The 17,683-nt window shown below is 42.7% G+C and overlaps 1 protein-coding gene across 4 annotated transcripts in view; it reads left to right on the plus strand.

The window, feature by feature from the left end:
• Positions 1 to 17,683, plus strand: part of LOC115473810 (rac GTPase-activating protein 1-like) — an 83,905-nt gene that overhangs the window by 11,117 nt on the left and 55,105 nt on the right. For all 4 annotated transcript variants that reach the window (XM_030208924.1, XM_030208923.1, XM_030208926.1 and 1 more), the window contains exons 4-5: positions 1,070 to 1,200; positions 9,441 to 9,516. In XM_030208924.1, the coding sequence (XP_030064784.1) occupies positions 1,070 to 1,200; positions 9,441 to 9,516 (207 nt within the window). The remainder of the gene's footprint in view (positions 1 to 1,069; positions 1,201 to 9,440; positions 9,517 to 17,683) is intronic.

The raw sequence follows: 17,683 nt of genomic DNA on the forward strand, positions 1-17,683 counted from the left end.
ATACAGTCTGTGCCCTGAAGAGCACAGGTACAAATCAAAGTAGGGTATACACAAAAAGTAGCACATATGAGTTGTCTTGTTGGGCAGACTGGATGGACCGTACAGGTCTTTTTCTGCCGTCATCTACTATGTTACTATGTGCCTGCTTTGGGCTCACTGCTTATCACAAGCTCTAGCTGAGAATTCCTAGTTTTTCACAGACCATTCTTACCTGTGCAGACTATGGAGGCCCAGTGTCTGGGGTGTAGATCCGAGTGTTAGAAGGGGCCCTGGCTGCCTCCAGGACCTCTGCTGTTTTAGCAGATGTGCTCAGCTGTGCTGTGTCTGCAGTAAACATCAAGGATGGATTTTAACTGAAGCAATAACCTGAAGTGGCAACAGCTGACCCTCTGCACAGACAAGTTGACAGTGTCTTGTCTGCTTCTCACTTGTGCTCTGCCGGTTATGGCCAGATTTCCTTATTGGGAGCTACTGGAGTGTGCAGCGAGGGGGTCCTCTGCCCATCCTTAAGTGCTCCTAACAATATACTTGCAATGGTTTGATTTTCATACACTGACTCATGTTTCTTGTAGTTTGCATGCTGCAGACCTGGTAATGGTGTTTGGAGGCTGAAATCTGGTACCCTGGCAATGGAACATGGCTTGCCTTGTGTGTTTAGTATAGAGATTTCACTAGGAAAACCGTAACTGGAGTCCTAAACTGGACATCTGTGACACAACTTAACCTAAGATCATAACGGACTTATCCTAACTCTTCCTTTCCCTCTCTAAGTTCTCCCCAATTGTCTTTACCATACATGTATCTCACTCTACCATAATATCACCTTGATATTAATCGCAACTTGTATTTGTTCATACCGAAATTGGTTAACGCCAATTTACGGTACCATGTAAGCCATATTGAGCCTGCAAAAAGGTGGGATAATGTGGGATAAAAATGCAATAAACGAAGAGGTTCTTCTTACTCTGCCGAGTGGGTTTGAAGACCCCCTCATGGTTTTGTTTTCTTACACACCCTATCCTTCTGTGGGTCTACCCTACTGGCTGTCGTATCTTTGTGTCCTGTGTAGGAGCGTCAGATACAGCTCATTGGTGATCTGCTGATGTCCGACGGTCTGGGCAGCAAATTCCTGAATGAGCCCCTGATGGCGGCTTTTGGTGACTGTCAGTTTGGCTTCAGTAATATGAATGGCAAGAACAGGTAATGCCATCTCTGGGAGCAGTGAAGGACTATAAAAATGTGGTGTCCTATCAATCGAATATAAAAACCCAGACATTCTGTTAGTATAAGTGGATCTTTAGACAGTGAGCTTAGCAAAAAAAAAATATATATTACTGGCTAAACACTCACTTTCTCATTATTTCATTCCAAATATTTTAAAACCAAGTATTGTACTTAATGGATAGAATGTGACTATGAGTAAAGGCAACTTCCCAACATGATCCTGTTTTGTTTTTCTGCCTCAGGGAGAAGTTCCTTAAAAAAAAGAAGTCTATGAAGTTAAAAAAAAAATTCATACCTTAATTTATTCTCAAACTGTCTCCATAAAATAATTAGCATGCTAAATACTTCAAAATGGCGGCGGTGGCATCCTTCTCTCCTCCTGTTTATATCAGCTGATTGACTTCCTGATGACGTCAAACTAGTGGGATTGGTAACATGGAATATTGCTACTAATTTGGGTTTCTGCCAAGTACTTGTGATCTGGGTTGGCCACTGCTGTAAGCAGAATACTGGACTAGATGGACCATTGATCTGACCCAGTATGGCTAATCTTATGTTCTTAAGTTGTCGCATATTTAGACTGGTCCGGTTATAGCACTTGCACAGCACTAAAGGCATAGGGAGCTGATGTTGTATTACCAAGTGTCTTACCTTGCTGAAAAGGTAAAACAGGGTAAAAATAGCAAATAAAATCATATGCCAATATTTACGTATTATCCAAATGACTGCCATGGAAAGATGAGTATATGGTAACAGAAACATCAAAATGTTTTCCTGGGTCTTTACCTGCTATTGAAGGTATTCTCGCTGGGCGTATCTCATTCTCAAATAAATAAGTGTTCTTTACTGCTGACCACAAGGAAGCACGTTAATAATTTTCTCCTTCAGGGTAGTAGTTTGATCTTTAAGTTCTCTAAGCCATAAAAATTGGCTATTTGGAAGACTTAATATAGATGGAAACTATAAAACTAAATTATTATGGTCAGATTTACAGTACAGTATTACAAAATATCCCATCCTGCTTAAAAAATATGACGCTCAAAAAAGAAAATCGTAGATAAATAGCTATTCATGAATTGTAAGTTTGAATACAACAAATTGATTCAGAGCCTTTCCAAACGAGGAACATGTCATCCAAGATTCTCTTTTCAAAATAACGATCGAATCAAAATAAGAAGATGTGTAGAAGAAAGATTGTCCATTGCACAATTTGAACAACGTGGCCAAAGAAGGAGCAACAGAAGAGCTTGACTGGATGATGTTAATTTGATGTCATCGGGAAATCCATCAGCTGATAAAAATAGTAGGGGAGAAGGACGCTGATGCCACCATTTTGAAATAGCTGATTCATTTTATGGAGACTGTTTGAGAGTGCATTAAGGTATAACGGTTTGGTTTTTTTTTTTTTTTTGGGGGGGGGGGGTTGTTTTTGGATCTTCATAGACTGAGCTCCTTTTTCAGGAACCTTCCCCTGATGCAAATATAATGAAACATGATCATATCGGGAGATTGCCTTTACTCATATTCTATCCATTAAGTTTTTAGTACAATATTTGTAATGAAATAATGTATGATAACTATACAACAAAAGAAGAAAATTATACGTGAAAGGATCAATGAGGAAGTGGGTGTTCAGCCAACTATATATATATATATATATATAATATAAAAATTTTCTGAGCTCACCATCTGAAGATCTGCTTATACTAGAGAATACAGTGTGGATCCCTGGAAGCAGAGCACAAGGGTGGGGGAGGGTTATAGGGGAAGCTGAAATGGGGGCAAAGATTAATCTCAGGAGAGGGGAATCTAAGAAAGATGGCCTAAGGGAAGGTGGACACATGGGTTGCAGTGAAGAGGCAGAAGGGGAATGACCTCTATTCAGGAAATCTAGAGTGCCCCCACTTGACACTTGACATTTCGCCCATTAGATTGTAAGCTCTTTTGAGCAGGGACTGTCCTTTTTTGTTAAACTGTACAGCGCTGCGTAACCCTAGTAGCACTCTAGAAATGTTAAGTAGTAGTAAGGGGAATTGTGCATGAGGTAAAAAGGTTCCCTGAAAGGAGAAGCCAAGCTGCCTCAGGATGACAAGAGTACCCGGGGGCTGGGGTGGGAGAAGGTAGAGCAGGAGGAGCTGGGCGTTGGTGATGGGAGTGCTGAGGAAATGCAGACTGGGGGGGGGGGCAGCTGGTGCAGAGGAAGAGCCAGGTATTGGAATAGGGTGTCCTGAGAGGTGAAAGCTGTAACTTTAGCACCTAAATGTAATACCGGTATTCTATTATATTTTTAAACTACTTTTATTGATCAATGTTTTAGAACAATATAGCAAACAGAGCCATCAGAAAAACCAGATCAGTAAACAAAACAGGCTAAACGGGCCCCAAAATCCTCCCAATCCACCCTTCCCCAACCCAACCCCCTGGAGTCATGGTGGCAATGATGTCCGAGATCTCCAGTGCTCATAAGTCTGCCAAGTCCTATTAAAGGACAACAAGTGACCACATCTGGCAGTCAATTTTAGTCATTTGGAAAATAAAATACATTTTTTGAACAATGGGACGAATAGATGGCAGTGTCTGTTGCTTTCAATGACGTGCCAGAGCTAACTTAGCTAGTGTAAAAAAGTGAATCACCAGCTTATGTTGTTCAACAGTCACTTCTACAGACTTAAAAAGCAACAGGCAGCATTCTACCTTCTGCGGCTATGTCCTCTGTAAGACCTATGGCATCAAGTCCAAAACTGATTGCCAGTATAGTTGAGCCACCGAACATTCCCACCAAATGTGCAGAAATGTCCCCTTTCCCCGCACTTTCTCCAACACTGATCAGAAGCCTAGGGGTACATTTTTTTTTTTACAACTACTCCAGAGTATAATACAAGCGATAAAAAAAAAAAATTGTTGACTAGCCACAGATGGCTTAAGCAAATATCTAAAACCCCTTTCCCATGTCTTGGGGGGGGGGGGGGGGAGGAGTGCCCTGCAAAATTCCCTCCCATCTAGATATATAGCAACGTTAGGGGGTGGAATACAACAACAGGGCCAAATACCCCTCCCCCCTTCTCGTATGACCCTTTCCAATGTTTTTTCTGCCAAAGCAAGTTCCCCCTGAGCCCTACAACGGATAAAATCCCACACCAGCCATTAATGAAACAGCTGCCTGCCCTCTACCCCATATTCCTCCTGAAGCTGTTCAAAAATGAGAAATTCCCCCCTCCTCCCCAGAATTCTCCGGGTGTGTAAACCATTGGAGGCTCATCTTCTATACACTGGATCTCTAGGTCCGGAGGGAAAGTTGGGGGCATACTGGAGAGCTGTATGCAGATGATATGAGTGATCCACCAAGAATTTCTTGTGAACCAACTACCACATATTCAAGGGATGACTGATCCCAAGTGTTACCCTCCGAATAATCATTAACAGATCGGTCTTGGGCAACCACAGAGTATCCCAAAGTGAATGGGATCCCACCTATGCCCGCTCCCAGTGAAGCCACTTCTTGGAAGCAGTTGGAGTCCAGTCCACTAAGATCTAAGCTGAGCAGCTTGGTAATAAAGTTGCGTATTAGAAACTCCCGTTCCCCCCTTGGCAAATGGTTGAAAACCATTGATCACCTCAGCCATGGTGGATGCTTTCGCCATATAAATGCAAACATCTTACGATTAAGTTTTTTTTCAAAAAAAACATCGGGGACTCAAGAGGGAGAGCTATTAGCAGATGCAAAAGCACCTATCCATCTATCCAGCTCTGCAAATAATTCCGAAATCTTAAGGGGAAAAATTAGCCACATAGAACCCATCCACAGTGGCTGTTACATCAACCCCTATATATTTAATGGATTGTAAATTTTAAAGGCCCTCTTTGCGCCCCGGGAATACCCTTCTCCAGGGACAAAGGGTCTGCGCTTCCACTATGTGTTGGGCCGCCTGCCTAAATCCTTTTGATATTCCATCCCAGTGATATCTCTGTTGTATAGATACCCGAAGGCATAATTCTAGGATACTGTCCATGACCATAGTCTTCTGTCTATCAGGATCTAAGTAGATCTTTGCCCATTTAAGTTCCCATAAATATATAGTATTAGAAATCTATAAAATTTTGTGTACAGAGTGTGTGTGAATTGTATGTTGCTTAGTTTTAAGTTAGAATGACAGGTAAAGAATTATTGGAAATAAAGACAGAGATAGATTTCAGAAAGAAGTCTTTATTCTTACCAAGTTGTTCAATTCAGTACAGACATCAGACAGACTCTGGTTTCAGTCGCACAGGGCCCTGCCGTCTGAGCAAGCGTTGGGGAGAACTCCAACTCTCTCTCAAAATCTTATCTCTTTTATAGGCCCAAGTCCCAATACAAGTCTATTGTGAGGTACCTTTTTTTTGCTAATATTTCTCAATTTCTGAGATCATACTTTTGTATCCGGCCATCTGTACCATCTGTACCCAACTCCTTCCGTTCTAGCTATTGCAAGTTATTTCGCAATTTCCTCTTTTGTCAACATTTCCCTAGATACGGACATCCAAACATCAAAACATGGACATCTCTGTCTTATATCATCTTGTGATCTGGCTTAGCATTTTAGCCATCAATTCCTTGATCTTGGCTTTTGCACTGCTTTTGAATGTCACACTAAATTCTAATGAGGCTTATTCTGCAGCCCTACTTCTGCAGGTGCTTAGCAACAAGGCCATCATCAGATTTTTAGGCCTAGTCAGTGCCTTTTAGCAGTTTAAGCTGTTCAAGGTATGTAAATTGACCCACCACTATTCCAGTGGATGGATCCCAAGCGGGGACACATATTAACTTACAGGTAAAGCACGTCCTTGCTCAGCCAGTCATAGATTTTTAAACCTAGCTGGTATTTTTACAGCCTGAGTCCTAAAATCTGGCCTTCCACCCTTCCGGTGGGCATCCAGTGAGGGCCTCTTGCTGTACTATAATTATACATTCCCCACTTGTCACCCCCTCTGGAGAGGGGTGACACAAAGCTCGTCAAGCTCGTCATCATCCATTCCAGAAGGTGGCAAGCTATCAAACGAGAGGGGGAGTTTTGCTCTTATGGATTGCTAGCAGATATTATGCAAGACAGAAAACTTCATTCTTAGGTGGTATATTTTTGGGCATATGGAATTCCCTTTATATTACCCCACCCCTTGGGCTTAATCCTGATGACATCTCTCTTGAGGTTTTATGAATGGGACAAATCCATGAGTTCATCTACAAAATCCCCATGAAGTATAGGTATGCGGGTACTAGCAATTTCAGGTGGATCATACTAATAAATACTTTCAGGTCTTGCTATGACTTCTATTGTATCTGTTGCGTAGTACATGGGGAGATAATCTAATGTATGTATCTCAGTGGTCCTCGGAAGGAATAGTGGTTTTGATTAAGCATTGTTATGGGCTCAACAAATATATGGTTAGTACTTTGATTGCAGGCTTTTTTAGGTTGTAGGTATTCAGAATCCTTAAACAAGTATGAGGTTGTCTTATACAGCAAAAAAGGGTCAATCCTAGGAAAATTTATATTAACAAAGGTCATGCATGGATTTTGACATATGCATAATGACCTGGAAGTATGGGAAGCATTTTATATATCCGTTACCCCACTTGGAGCTTAGTCAAACCTACAGAAAGACATGCAGCTTAAGTAAGCCTACACCAAAGTTAAACAAATGCATAACTGGTTGATACTAACAGGGTTTACACCTACATTATGATATCATAGCCAGTATTAGGGTTTGATGTTACCCTTGTATCTGAGCAATATCAACTTCAATTTAAATTACATAAACAGAAATAACGGGAAAACTCTTAAAAAAAACAATTAGAACAATAAAGGAAATAATAGGAAAATAAAAATAAAACCTTTTCAATATCTAGACAGGATTACTGCTAAACTGAAAATAAAACAAAATATGAATCTATAATGTCCATAAACAGCAACAGTAATTCTCAAATGAAGTATCAGTTCTTAATCCTCTTTCATCAATCATGGTTGAGGCGGTGGAAGCGCTGAAGAATCTGGACGGAGATCTGGGTTTTCAGGCTGGCCTGCTGAAGGAAGTGGCTGGTCTTGAGATGGTTAGGCTGGTAACCTCAGGTCCTGTGGCTGAGTAAACCCGTATATCTTTCACATGGACCCAGGACTTGTAAATTTTAAAGGCCCTCTTTGCGCCCCGGGAATACCCTTCTCCAGGGACAAAGGGTCTGCGCTTCCACTATGTGTTGGGCCGCCTGCCTAAATCCTTTTGATATTCCATCCCAGTGATATCTCTGTTGTATAGATACCCGAAGGCATAATTCTAGGATACTGTCCATGACCATAGTCTTCTGTCTATCAGGATCTAAGTAGATCTTTGCCCATTTAAGTTCCCATAAATATATAGTATTAGAAATCTATAAAATTTTGTGTACAGAGTGTGTGTGAATTGTATGTGGCTTAGTTTTAAGTTAGAATGACAGGTAAAGAATTATTGGAAATAAAGGAAAGGGAAAGTTGTCCTTCAAATGAGTTATCATCGGGGGAGGGAGACTGAGGTTCAGGATTTCCGATTTTGGCATGTTAACCTTGAAACTGGACACCTGCCCATATTGTGAAAAGACCTTCATAACCTGTGTAAGAGACGTCTCGAGTGACGTTAAGGTCAGGAGAAAAAGTCATTTGCAAAGAGCATAATCTTATGCTCCTGTCGACCCCTGATCAGTCCCCCCCCCAACTTGATCACCTGAGCTAAAGGCTGTATAGAGATTGCAAAAAGCAATGGGGATACCGCACACCCCTGGAGTGCCCCTGTGTAACTTGAGGTTGAGTATAAGATTCATTAATTCATAAAGTCGCAAGGGGGCTCCTATAGAGCAGATGTATCCATGACAAATATCGCTCCAGAATCCCCATACTTTTCATCACTGCAAACATGAAAGGCCAGCTCACCCGATCGAATGCTTTTTCAGCATCAATAGATAGTAATAATGCAGGCACATGGTCCTCTCGGGCCTGCTGAAGCAGATGGAGCAGGTAGCGGATATTTATATGTCTACTGTCCCAAGATAAATCCCGCTTGATCCTCATGGATCAACCGGGGTAGCAGCGTTTGGAGTCTCCTGGCTAGAATTTTGGTAAATATCTCATCTCTTATCGGTGCGTATTCTATCATTTTGCCGCACAGTTGTGTGCTACTCTATAATTTAGCCACACAATTCAAGTTTCAGGTTTAATGGTACTTGATATACTGCCCGTCGATAACACTTCGGAGTGGTTTACAACTTGTAATTAACAAGAAAATGGAAAGGAAATGCATCAATATATAGGAGAGAAGGATGGAAATTGTGAGTAGAGCAGAGTATTGCCTGAACTGTCCACCAGATGGGCGCGAAGGCAATGAATTATAAATTATATTCATCTTTAAACTAAGGCTTTTTAGGCCAGACTTAAACCTGTTGGAGGATTCTTCCTGGCTCAGGGTAGAAGGGAGAGTATTATAGGGTGGGACCTGTTAAACTTGAGGATACATGGAGGGGGGGGGTATAGATGGGGGGGGGGGCTTCCACTTATACTGTAGGTTATGCACTAAAGTGCTGCATTTAAAGGGGCACATTTTATGCCTGCTAGTGACATGGCGTAAGTGTAGGGGGTGGGGCCTTACTTGCTGGCACTTAGGTACCGATTTACACTAGTGTTTTTTTTTTTTTTAATAACACAATCTTGGTGCTCAGGTGCTGTTGTAGAATTAGCACTCGGGTGAACTGCTTCAGTTAATCAAACCCCCCCCCCCCCCCCAACCTCAGTACTCAGGACGGGGGAGCAGAACCAAGCATGGTCTACACGGTAAAGAGGCTGGTTTGGAGGGGGAGAGGAGAAGTGAATAACGCGTGTTCCAGAGCACCAGTTCTTGGTAGTGTGATCTTGGGGCCATAGCTACAGGGCAAAAGAGAAGCTGTGGAGTAAAAATGGCATCGTTCCATTGGCTTGCCTTCCTGGCATATAAACAATGGGCAGGGTGGGTCATGCCGCATGGGGTGTGCTCCAGATTGATAATGCTTCTGTGCGCACATCAGACCCGTTTCCATCCACCAGTTCGGAACCATGCAGGGCACAACTAGCTGCGTGGTGCTGCTCTGGTTAAACTGGCAGATCTGCCATTTCTAAGTAGGTGAAAAAACTGTAGCGGAGCAGCTCCTCCATCTCATCCCCTGATCTTTGTCTTCTTCTGCAGGTTGTCCGTAATAGATGAGTCTGGTACCTCCTTCATATCCCACTCAGACATCAGCTATGACAAGACTGAAGATATGGTGAGAGGATTGAGTGGGGGGGGGGGGAGAGGGGAGAGGGACATTTCTACTCTAGGAGACTCCAACCTGGAAAGGAATGACATAGTAACACAGTAAATGATGGCACATAAACACCAGCATGGCCTGTCCAGTCAGTCTAGAAAGATGGCTGCTCCGTGTGGGTTACACCCTTCTGTCATTTGTTTTGCTTTGAGCCCATCCTGGATCTTCTGTGTTTGTCCCACACCTTTTTACATTCTGTCACTGTTTTTGTCCCCACCACCTGTGAAAGAACTTTCCAGGCATCCATCACACTTAAGTATTTCCTGATGTTTTAAGTTTACCTCCTTGCAGTGTCCTTTTGTGTTCTATAGATTTTCCTTCTTTGGAAAAGATTTCGTTAATTTACTTTCCTTTCAAGTACTTAAACATCTATCATAGCTCCCCATCCTTCTACTCTAGGACATACAAATATAAATCTTCAAGTACCTCCATTTCCCCAGGTACAAAAACTTAGTTGAGGCACACATGTCAACTGCTTTGGTTGTATTACAGACAGGTGATACATCTTCTTGTACAGACCCCAAACAATTTTTGTTGCTTTTCTTTGAACTTCCAAGTCTACCTAATTCTATATGTTTAGCAAGATGTGACCTCCAAGACTAAATACAGGTCTCCAGGTAGGACCTCATCAATGATGTGTACAGGAGCATTAACACCTCCTTTCTGCTAATGATCCTTCCAACTCTTATATTTCCAAGTTACTCGCTTTAACATCGTCCTTTAATCTCCAACTATGCTCCACCTCCCCCACTCATCAAAATGGTCACTGTCTTGATCTCATCTTCTCCTCCAACTGTTCACCTTCTAGTTTCCTTGCCTCTGATCATCCCTCCTCTGATCACCATCTTATAACTTTCACACTTAAATCTCCTCCCTCCCAGTCCCGTCCTATCCTATCTAATTTATCTAGGAATCTTCACGATATTGACCCTTCATCTCTATCCTCCCATGTTTCAAACCTCCTCTCTACTGTGGCACCATCCACGTTTGTCAACGAGGCTGTTTCTTCTTACAACAATACTCTATCCTCTGCCTTAGACACTCTTGCACCTTTGATGACCCGCCCTGTAAGGCGTACAAAACCCCAACCTTGGCTGACTTCTAATATCCGCTACCTACGTTCCTGTACCCGCTCCGCCGAACGCCTCTGGCGGAAATCTCGGGCCCTTGCTGATTCTTACACTTTAAGTTCATGCTGACCTCCTTCCAATCTGCTCTTTTACGTGCCAAACAGGATTATTATATCCAACTGACCAACTCTCTTGGCTCTAATCCTCGACTTCTCTTCACCACATTGAACTCTCTCCTCAAGGTGCCCCCTCCCCCAACTCCCCCTTCATTATCTCCTCAGACCCTTGCTGAATTCTTTCACAACAAGGTTCAAAAGATAAACCTTGCTTTCTCTACCTCACCAGCTCTCCCTCCACTAGTCTGTTCCCCTCTCTCTCCTTCCCCTCATTCCCTTTCCTCCTTTCCTGAAGTTACTATTGAGGAAACTACACTTCTCCTTTCTTCCTCAAAATGTACCACCTGTTCCTCTGACCCCATTCCCACCCACCTTCTTAATGCCATCTCTCCTACTCTTATTCCTTTTATCTGTCACATTCTCAACCTCTCACTTTCCACTGCGACTGTCCCTGCTGCCTTTAACATGCTGTGGTCACACCTCTCCTTAAGAAGCCTTCACTTGACCCTACTTGTCCCTCTAATTACCGACCCATCTCCCTCCTTCCTTTTCTCTCCAAATTACTTGAGCGTGCTGTTCACTGCCGCTGCCTTGATTTTTCTCTCCTCACATGCTATTCTTGACCCATTACAATCTGGTTTTCACCCTCTCCACTCAACCGAAACTGCGCTTACTAAAGTCTCCAATGACCTATTACTGGCTAAATCCAGAGGTCAATATTCCATCCTCATTCTTCTTGATCTTTCCGCTGCTTTTGACACTGTCGATCACAGCATACTTCTCGATACCCTGTCCTCACTTGGATTCCAGGGCTCTGTCCTTTCCTGGTTCTCTTCCTACCTCTCCCTCCGCACCTTTAGTGTTCACTCTGGTTGATCCTCTTCTACTTCTATCCCTCTGCCTGTCGGCGTACCTCAGGGTTCTGTTCTTGGTCCCCTCTTTTCTATCTACACTTCTTCCCTTGGTTCATTAATCTCATCCCATGGCTTTTCCTACCATCTCTATGCTGATGACTCCCAAATCTACCTTTCTACCCCTGATATCTCACCTTGCATCCAAACCAAAGTTTCAGCGTGCTTGTCTGACATTGCTGCCTGGATGTCTCAACGCCACCTGAAATTAAATATGACCAAAACCGAGCTTCTTATTTTCCCCCCCAAAACCCACCTCCCCACTCCCCCCGTTTTCTATTTCTGTTGATGGCTCTCTCATTCTCCCTGTCTCCTCAGCTCGAAACCTTGGGGTCATCTTTGACTCTTCTCTCTCCTTCTCTGCTCATATCCAGCAGACCGCCAAGACCTGTCGTTTCTTTCTTTACAACATCCGTAAAATCCGCCCCTTTCTTTCCGAGCACTCTACCAAAACCCTCATCCACAACCTTGTCACCTCTCGTTTAGACTACTGCAATCTGCTTCTTGCTGGCCTCCCACTTAGTCACCTCTCCCCTCTCCAGTCGGTTCAAAACTCTGCTGCCCGTCTCATCTTCCACCAGGGTCGCTTTACTCATACTACCCCTCTCCTCAAGACCCTTCACTGGCTCCCTATCCGTTTTCGCATTCTGTTCAAACTTCTTCTACTAACCTATAAATGTACTCACTCTGCTGCTCCCCAGTATCTCTCCACACTCGTCCTTCCCTACACCCCTTCCCGTGCACTCCGCTCCATGGATAAATCCTTCTTATCTGTTCCCTTCTCCACTACTGCCAACTCCAGACTTCGCGCCTTCTGTCTCGCTGCAACCCTACGCCTGGAATAAACTTCCTGAGCCCCTACGTCTTGCCCCATCCTTGGCCACCTTTAAATCTAGACTGAAAGCCCACCTCTTTAACATTGCTTTTGACTCGTAACCACTTGTAACCACTCGCCTCCACCTACCCTCCTCTCTTCCTTCCCGTTCACATTAATTGATTTGATTTGCTTACTTTATTTATTTTTTGTCTATTAGATTGTAAGCTCTTTGAGCAGGGACTGTCTTTCTTCTATGTTTGTGCAGTGCTGCGTATGCCTTGTAGCGCTATAGAAATACTAAATAGTAGTAGTAGTAGTGGTTATGTCCCTCTGAGGCCCAGCATCCTTCTGTGCTGGGCCACTGCCATGTCAATTTCACTACCTTGAGATCTTTAGACATTGTATTGTCCCAAAGCGTGTCTCTCCCTCTCCCTGTCCCTCAGCCTCTCCATTAGCCTTTCCCACCTATCACACAGTGCCTTCAGATTTCTACACCCACGCTCTTTTTGTGTGTCTCATGTTTTCCAGTCCCCCAGCAGGTCCACTCTGCCTTTTAGTGGATGACAGTAAGATTTGCATATTTTTCCCCTTTTAATGCTTTTATGTATAGACAATGTTTTGTTTTGTTTTTTTGAGAAATTCACTCAATGTAGAGTAAATTACAGTAATCCAGTCTTGTCGCAGTGGTTTATGCCATAAATCAAGACTTTCTTTCCAGTTGTATGGCGAGAGGCAGCATAGTTGTTGCAAATGATGGAAGCAGGATCAGCATAAGCTGGGTCTAGTGTACCCCAAGGTTACTGATTGTGATTGAACAATGAGTTCATATTTCTCAAAATATTTACATGTTGGGTATATGCCCGTTCGTGTTAGGGACCCACAGGAGCTTGGTTTTACTTGAGTTCAGGCAAAGTTTGTTGTTAAACCCATTCTTGAGTTGTTGTTAAACAGGTATTCAGTTTATTCAGGGCTGTAGGTAAGTCTGGTTTAATCAGTACATAAATATTGCCATACTGGGACAGACCAAAGGTCCATCAAGCCCAGCATCCTGTTTCCAACAGTGGCCAATGCAGGTCACAAATACCTGGCAATGTATGAGTAACTGCACATCCATTGACCGAATCAGCTCAGCTAGTGGCTTGAGACATTAAACAGAACAGGTAACAGTATTGATCCTTCTGGTACCTCAAATGGTGGTGAGTCACTGATACCTGTTTCTACTAGTCGTGGTAGCATGATATTGTGATCCACAGTGTGAAAAGCAGCAGTATTAACACAGAAAGAAATCCCCTGTCACAGTTTCTATGAAGATCTAGTAGGGATGTAAGGACTGTCTCTCTCTGTTCCGTAACTGGGTCTGAATCCAGTTTAGCCAGTTTATCTCCTAGTCAATTGCTGAGCTGAACTCCTATTAAGCTTTCCTAGAAATTGGATGTTGGATACTGGCCGGTAACTTTCAAGATTGTTCTTTAGCAAAGGATGCACCACTGCCCTTTTTAATTCTGTTGGTGCTTCCATTAGAAAGAAGAGTTTGCAACTTTTGTGTCCCCTTCTATGAGGCGTCTTCTGGCTGCACGATTAATAACAGTATACTTATAAGCAAGGATACTTGAGTCGTATCATTCCACATTAACCCAATGCTGTTAAGCAACACAACATTCTTGTCTCAGAGCCTCAGTTGGTGACTCTCTTCACATGGGGAACTCATCTCCGTGATTCACCTTACTCGTCATTGGCTATTTTAACTATAAGTCAATATAACTTCAATGATCAACTTTTTTTCATATCTTTTTATATAAAATCAACTTATCTGAGGCAAGAATGTTCTTGTTTATGATCATAATAAAGTTAACAGATGTGTAGGGGTCGAAGGCCTCTTAGGATTTTGTCAAGGCCCTCCCCTGTTCCTAAGTTAAGAAGCCCATATATCTGTGTAAGGAGAGGGCAAGGGTGAATGCTCCTGGTTAACTGACTGACAGAGGGCTGGGTGGGACTGCCTGTAAATCCTGTCAGAGATAATTTTGTTGGTAAAACATGCAGCAAAATCATAGTCGTTCAGCTTTGACTGGGCAAGCTGGTTCTGTTGTGGGGGTTGCAGTAGGCTGTTTACTATGCTGAACAGGTGCTTAGTTGAACTGGCAGCCTGTTCACTGCATTGAGAGAAATATTGTGTTTTGGCTGCTGTTAAGGCTTGGCAGTACCTTTGTCATATGTGTTTCCTACAGTTTAGTCTGTCATCATACAGGCGAGACTTATGTCATCTCCTTTCCAGTTTCTGTCCTTCACGTTTAAGGGTCTGATGTCTGGAGTGAACAGTTTGGGGCATAAGACTTTAGTGGTACATGTTTCTCTAGGGCCTTATCTAAGTGAATATTTCAAATATTGGGCTAGTCTTTTCATCCATATGTGGATAGTCAAAGACTGCTGAGCATTTCCCAGAGGCCAACTTTTCTTGTCTGATCTTCCGAACTCTGCAGATGCTTTTTGTTTGTTTCAGGTGGTCTGTCCATGATAAAGGTTATTTCAATACTGTTATCCTGCTGTTCTGGGATGTCGGCTCCCTTGTAAAACATCAAGTACAATACTCTGCTAAGAACCTTTATTTTCCCAAACACTGCTTCGTAATTTACAATGGCCGCATTGTACCCCTTCCGCTCTGTCTGCATTTTGCCCCTACTTGATTACACCTCTGTTTCCTCTCATGGTCTACCTGTCTCCTCATTCAATATACTATGCTGAGTTAATCTAATTGTTATAAACTGCACTGATCCCTGATAAGGGGATTTTAGCGGTATATAAGTACTGATTTGAATTGAATGGGTTGGGGAATTGATCATCCTAGTGCAGTCATTGTGTCCAGGAAGCTGTGGTGGTATCTGGAGTTTTGATGTATAGATTGCTCATCAGCTTAGGGAAACTCAAGGTCACCTCTGTTATCAGGTCAAGGAGTTCTTGCACAGATGATGCATTGTTGCGGGGTGCTCCGTACACCATGAGCAGCCAGATTGATTTCTCCTCTTCTAGCTGGATTAAAAGGGATTCTGATCAATTTAGATGGGATACAAACAAGTCAGGACTGCTACCCCACTACCTCATTTCCGGTCTTGGTTGATGTTGGATGTTGAAACCTGTTGGATGTAGTTTTAGACAGGTGGTAAACCTCTGGTTTCATCTGGCTAGGTTTCAGTAATTCCTAAAATGTCTAGATCAAGGGTCGCAACCCAGTTAGGTTTTTAGAATTTCCCCTAAAAAATACACTTGAGATCTAATTGCAACTGGGTTGCGGCCCTTGGACCAACGTTGCCCACCCCTGGTATAGATACTATTCACAGATGTTGTGGATCATTGAGGATTTCTTAATAAGTGATAGCATCAAAAGGGGTGATCTAGGGATAGCTTGGGCATGGAAATGAGGTTATCATTTGGTAAACAGGTGTTTGAACTCCTTGCACTTTTGTCTTCTCTTGGGTTGACCAAAGTTGGGGTCATCGCTGAAGGAGGGTCAGATCGAGTGAGGTATGAGCCTGCAAAAGGAATTAGTGTTAAAAAAAGGACTACAGCCTGTAAAGAGAGATTCCCCAAAGGCTGTACGCCTTTTTTTTTTTTTAATACATTTTAATTTAACATCCATCTATTTACAATAAATGTTGAATACAGAAATAAAATAAAAAGGAAAAAAAAAATTAAGAACGGCATACTGCCTAAGTTCTATGAAAAAAAAATAACTTTCATTTAGACCACAACATTATGGCAAGATACAAGGATAATAATCAAATAATAGGTAATATAAAAAAAAATAAAGAGCAGGATCATGAAGAAAACCCGCAGCCGGACATCTCAGCGTTTTCTCTCTCTATTCGACTACCGGGGTTGAATGTCCATTGCTTTCTTTAGAAATCAAGAATTCCTTCAATTTCTTGGGTTCCATAAACATATATGTAACTAAATTCAAGGTTATTATACATCGACAAGGAAAAACTAATTTAAACAATCCTCCTAATGCCAGAATTTTCGATTTTAAACAGAGAAACTCTCGTCGACGGGCTTGAGTATCTCTATTCAAATCAGGAAAAATTCGAACTGTTTCCCCAAGAAATTTATGATTCAAATGTTTAAAATATAATTTGAAAATATTTATTTTGTCCATTTCGAGTGCAAATGAGACAATAAGAGTAGTCCTTTCCGTGATTAATTCCAATGAGTTTTCTAAAAACTCTGTAAGATTGAGTTCTGGTTGCTGTGGTTGAGGATTCAGGGGATTTGCATTTCTCCCAGTTATGTACTGGGTACGTACAATCGGAGGGAATCCCTCTAATGGGAGACCCAAAATTTCTCTGAAATATTTTCGTAACATATCCATAGCTGGGATTAATGGCGATTTAGGAAAATTAATAAACCGCAGATTATTTTTCTTCCCCTGGTTTTCAAGAAACTCTAGCTTACGAGCCAGAATTTCTCTATCCTTCGCCACTGTTCCCGCAAAATTTTTTAAAGTAGAAAGTTCATTTCTCAAAGTCTCTATTTGTCCTTACTGGGTTTGAAAATTATCTGAATGCTGATTTTGTGTTTGTTTTAATTTATCAATATCTTGAGAAAAAGTACATGTTACCTGAGAAAGCAAAGAGTTCATTCCCTGGATAACGTCCCATAAAGAGTCCAAAGTGACCACTTTAGGTTTTTTCCCTTCCAATGATACCGGTATAGCTCCCATCGGTAAAGGGGTAGAAGTTAACAAACCCCTCTGTTGTTCCGTTCCGATTGGGGAAAAACCGGCGTCGAGGCCTCCTGATGGTGAAGGAACTGCAACCACTTCGGGCGTCCCTTCCAATCTCATCGTCGACGCCGATATGCTTCCTGGTTGTGGAGGATTGATGTTCCCAGGCGGGCTCAACGAGACCGCCTCCACGCTGGTCTCCGCCGACGTTGTTGCGGAGCGTTCCGAAGCGGGTAACCGCATGGTCAATGGCTGAACCCCGTATCGCTCCAAAACCGTTTGTCGAGAGGAGGGAACATTCCCTGGGAGTATGGAGGCCGTCTCCTTGGGCTTTCCCTTCCGTTTCCCCATGTCCTGCACGGAGAACAGAACCTTCAATCGAGTATCAGTTTGGTGAGTCAGGAGCTCAGTCACCTGCGTCTGCTCTGAGCGGCCATCTTGCCCTAAGAAGGTCCTTTTTTTTTTTTTTAACACTAATTCCTTTTGTGGGCTCATAC

Source organism: Microcaecilia unicolor, chromosome 7, assembly GCF_901765095.1.
Source record: "Microcaecilia unicolor chromosome 7, aMicUni1.1, whole genome shotgun sequence".
Taxonomy (NCBI): Eukaryota; Metazoa; Chordata; class Amphibia; order Gymnophiona; family Siphonopidae; genus Microcaecilia; species Microcaecilia unicolor.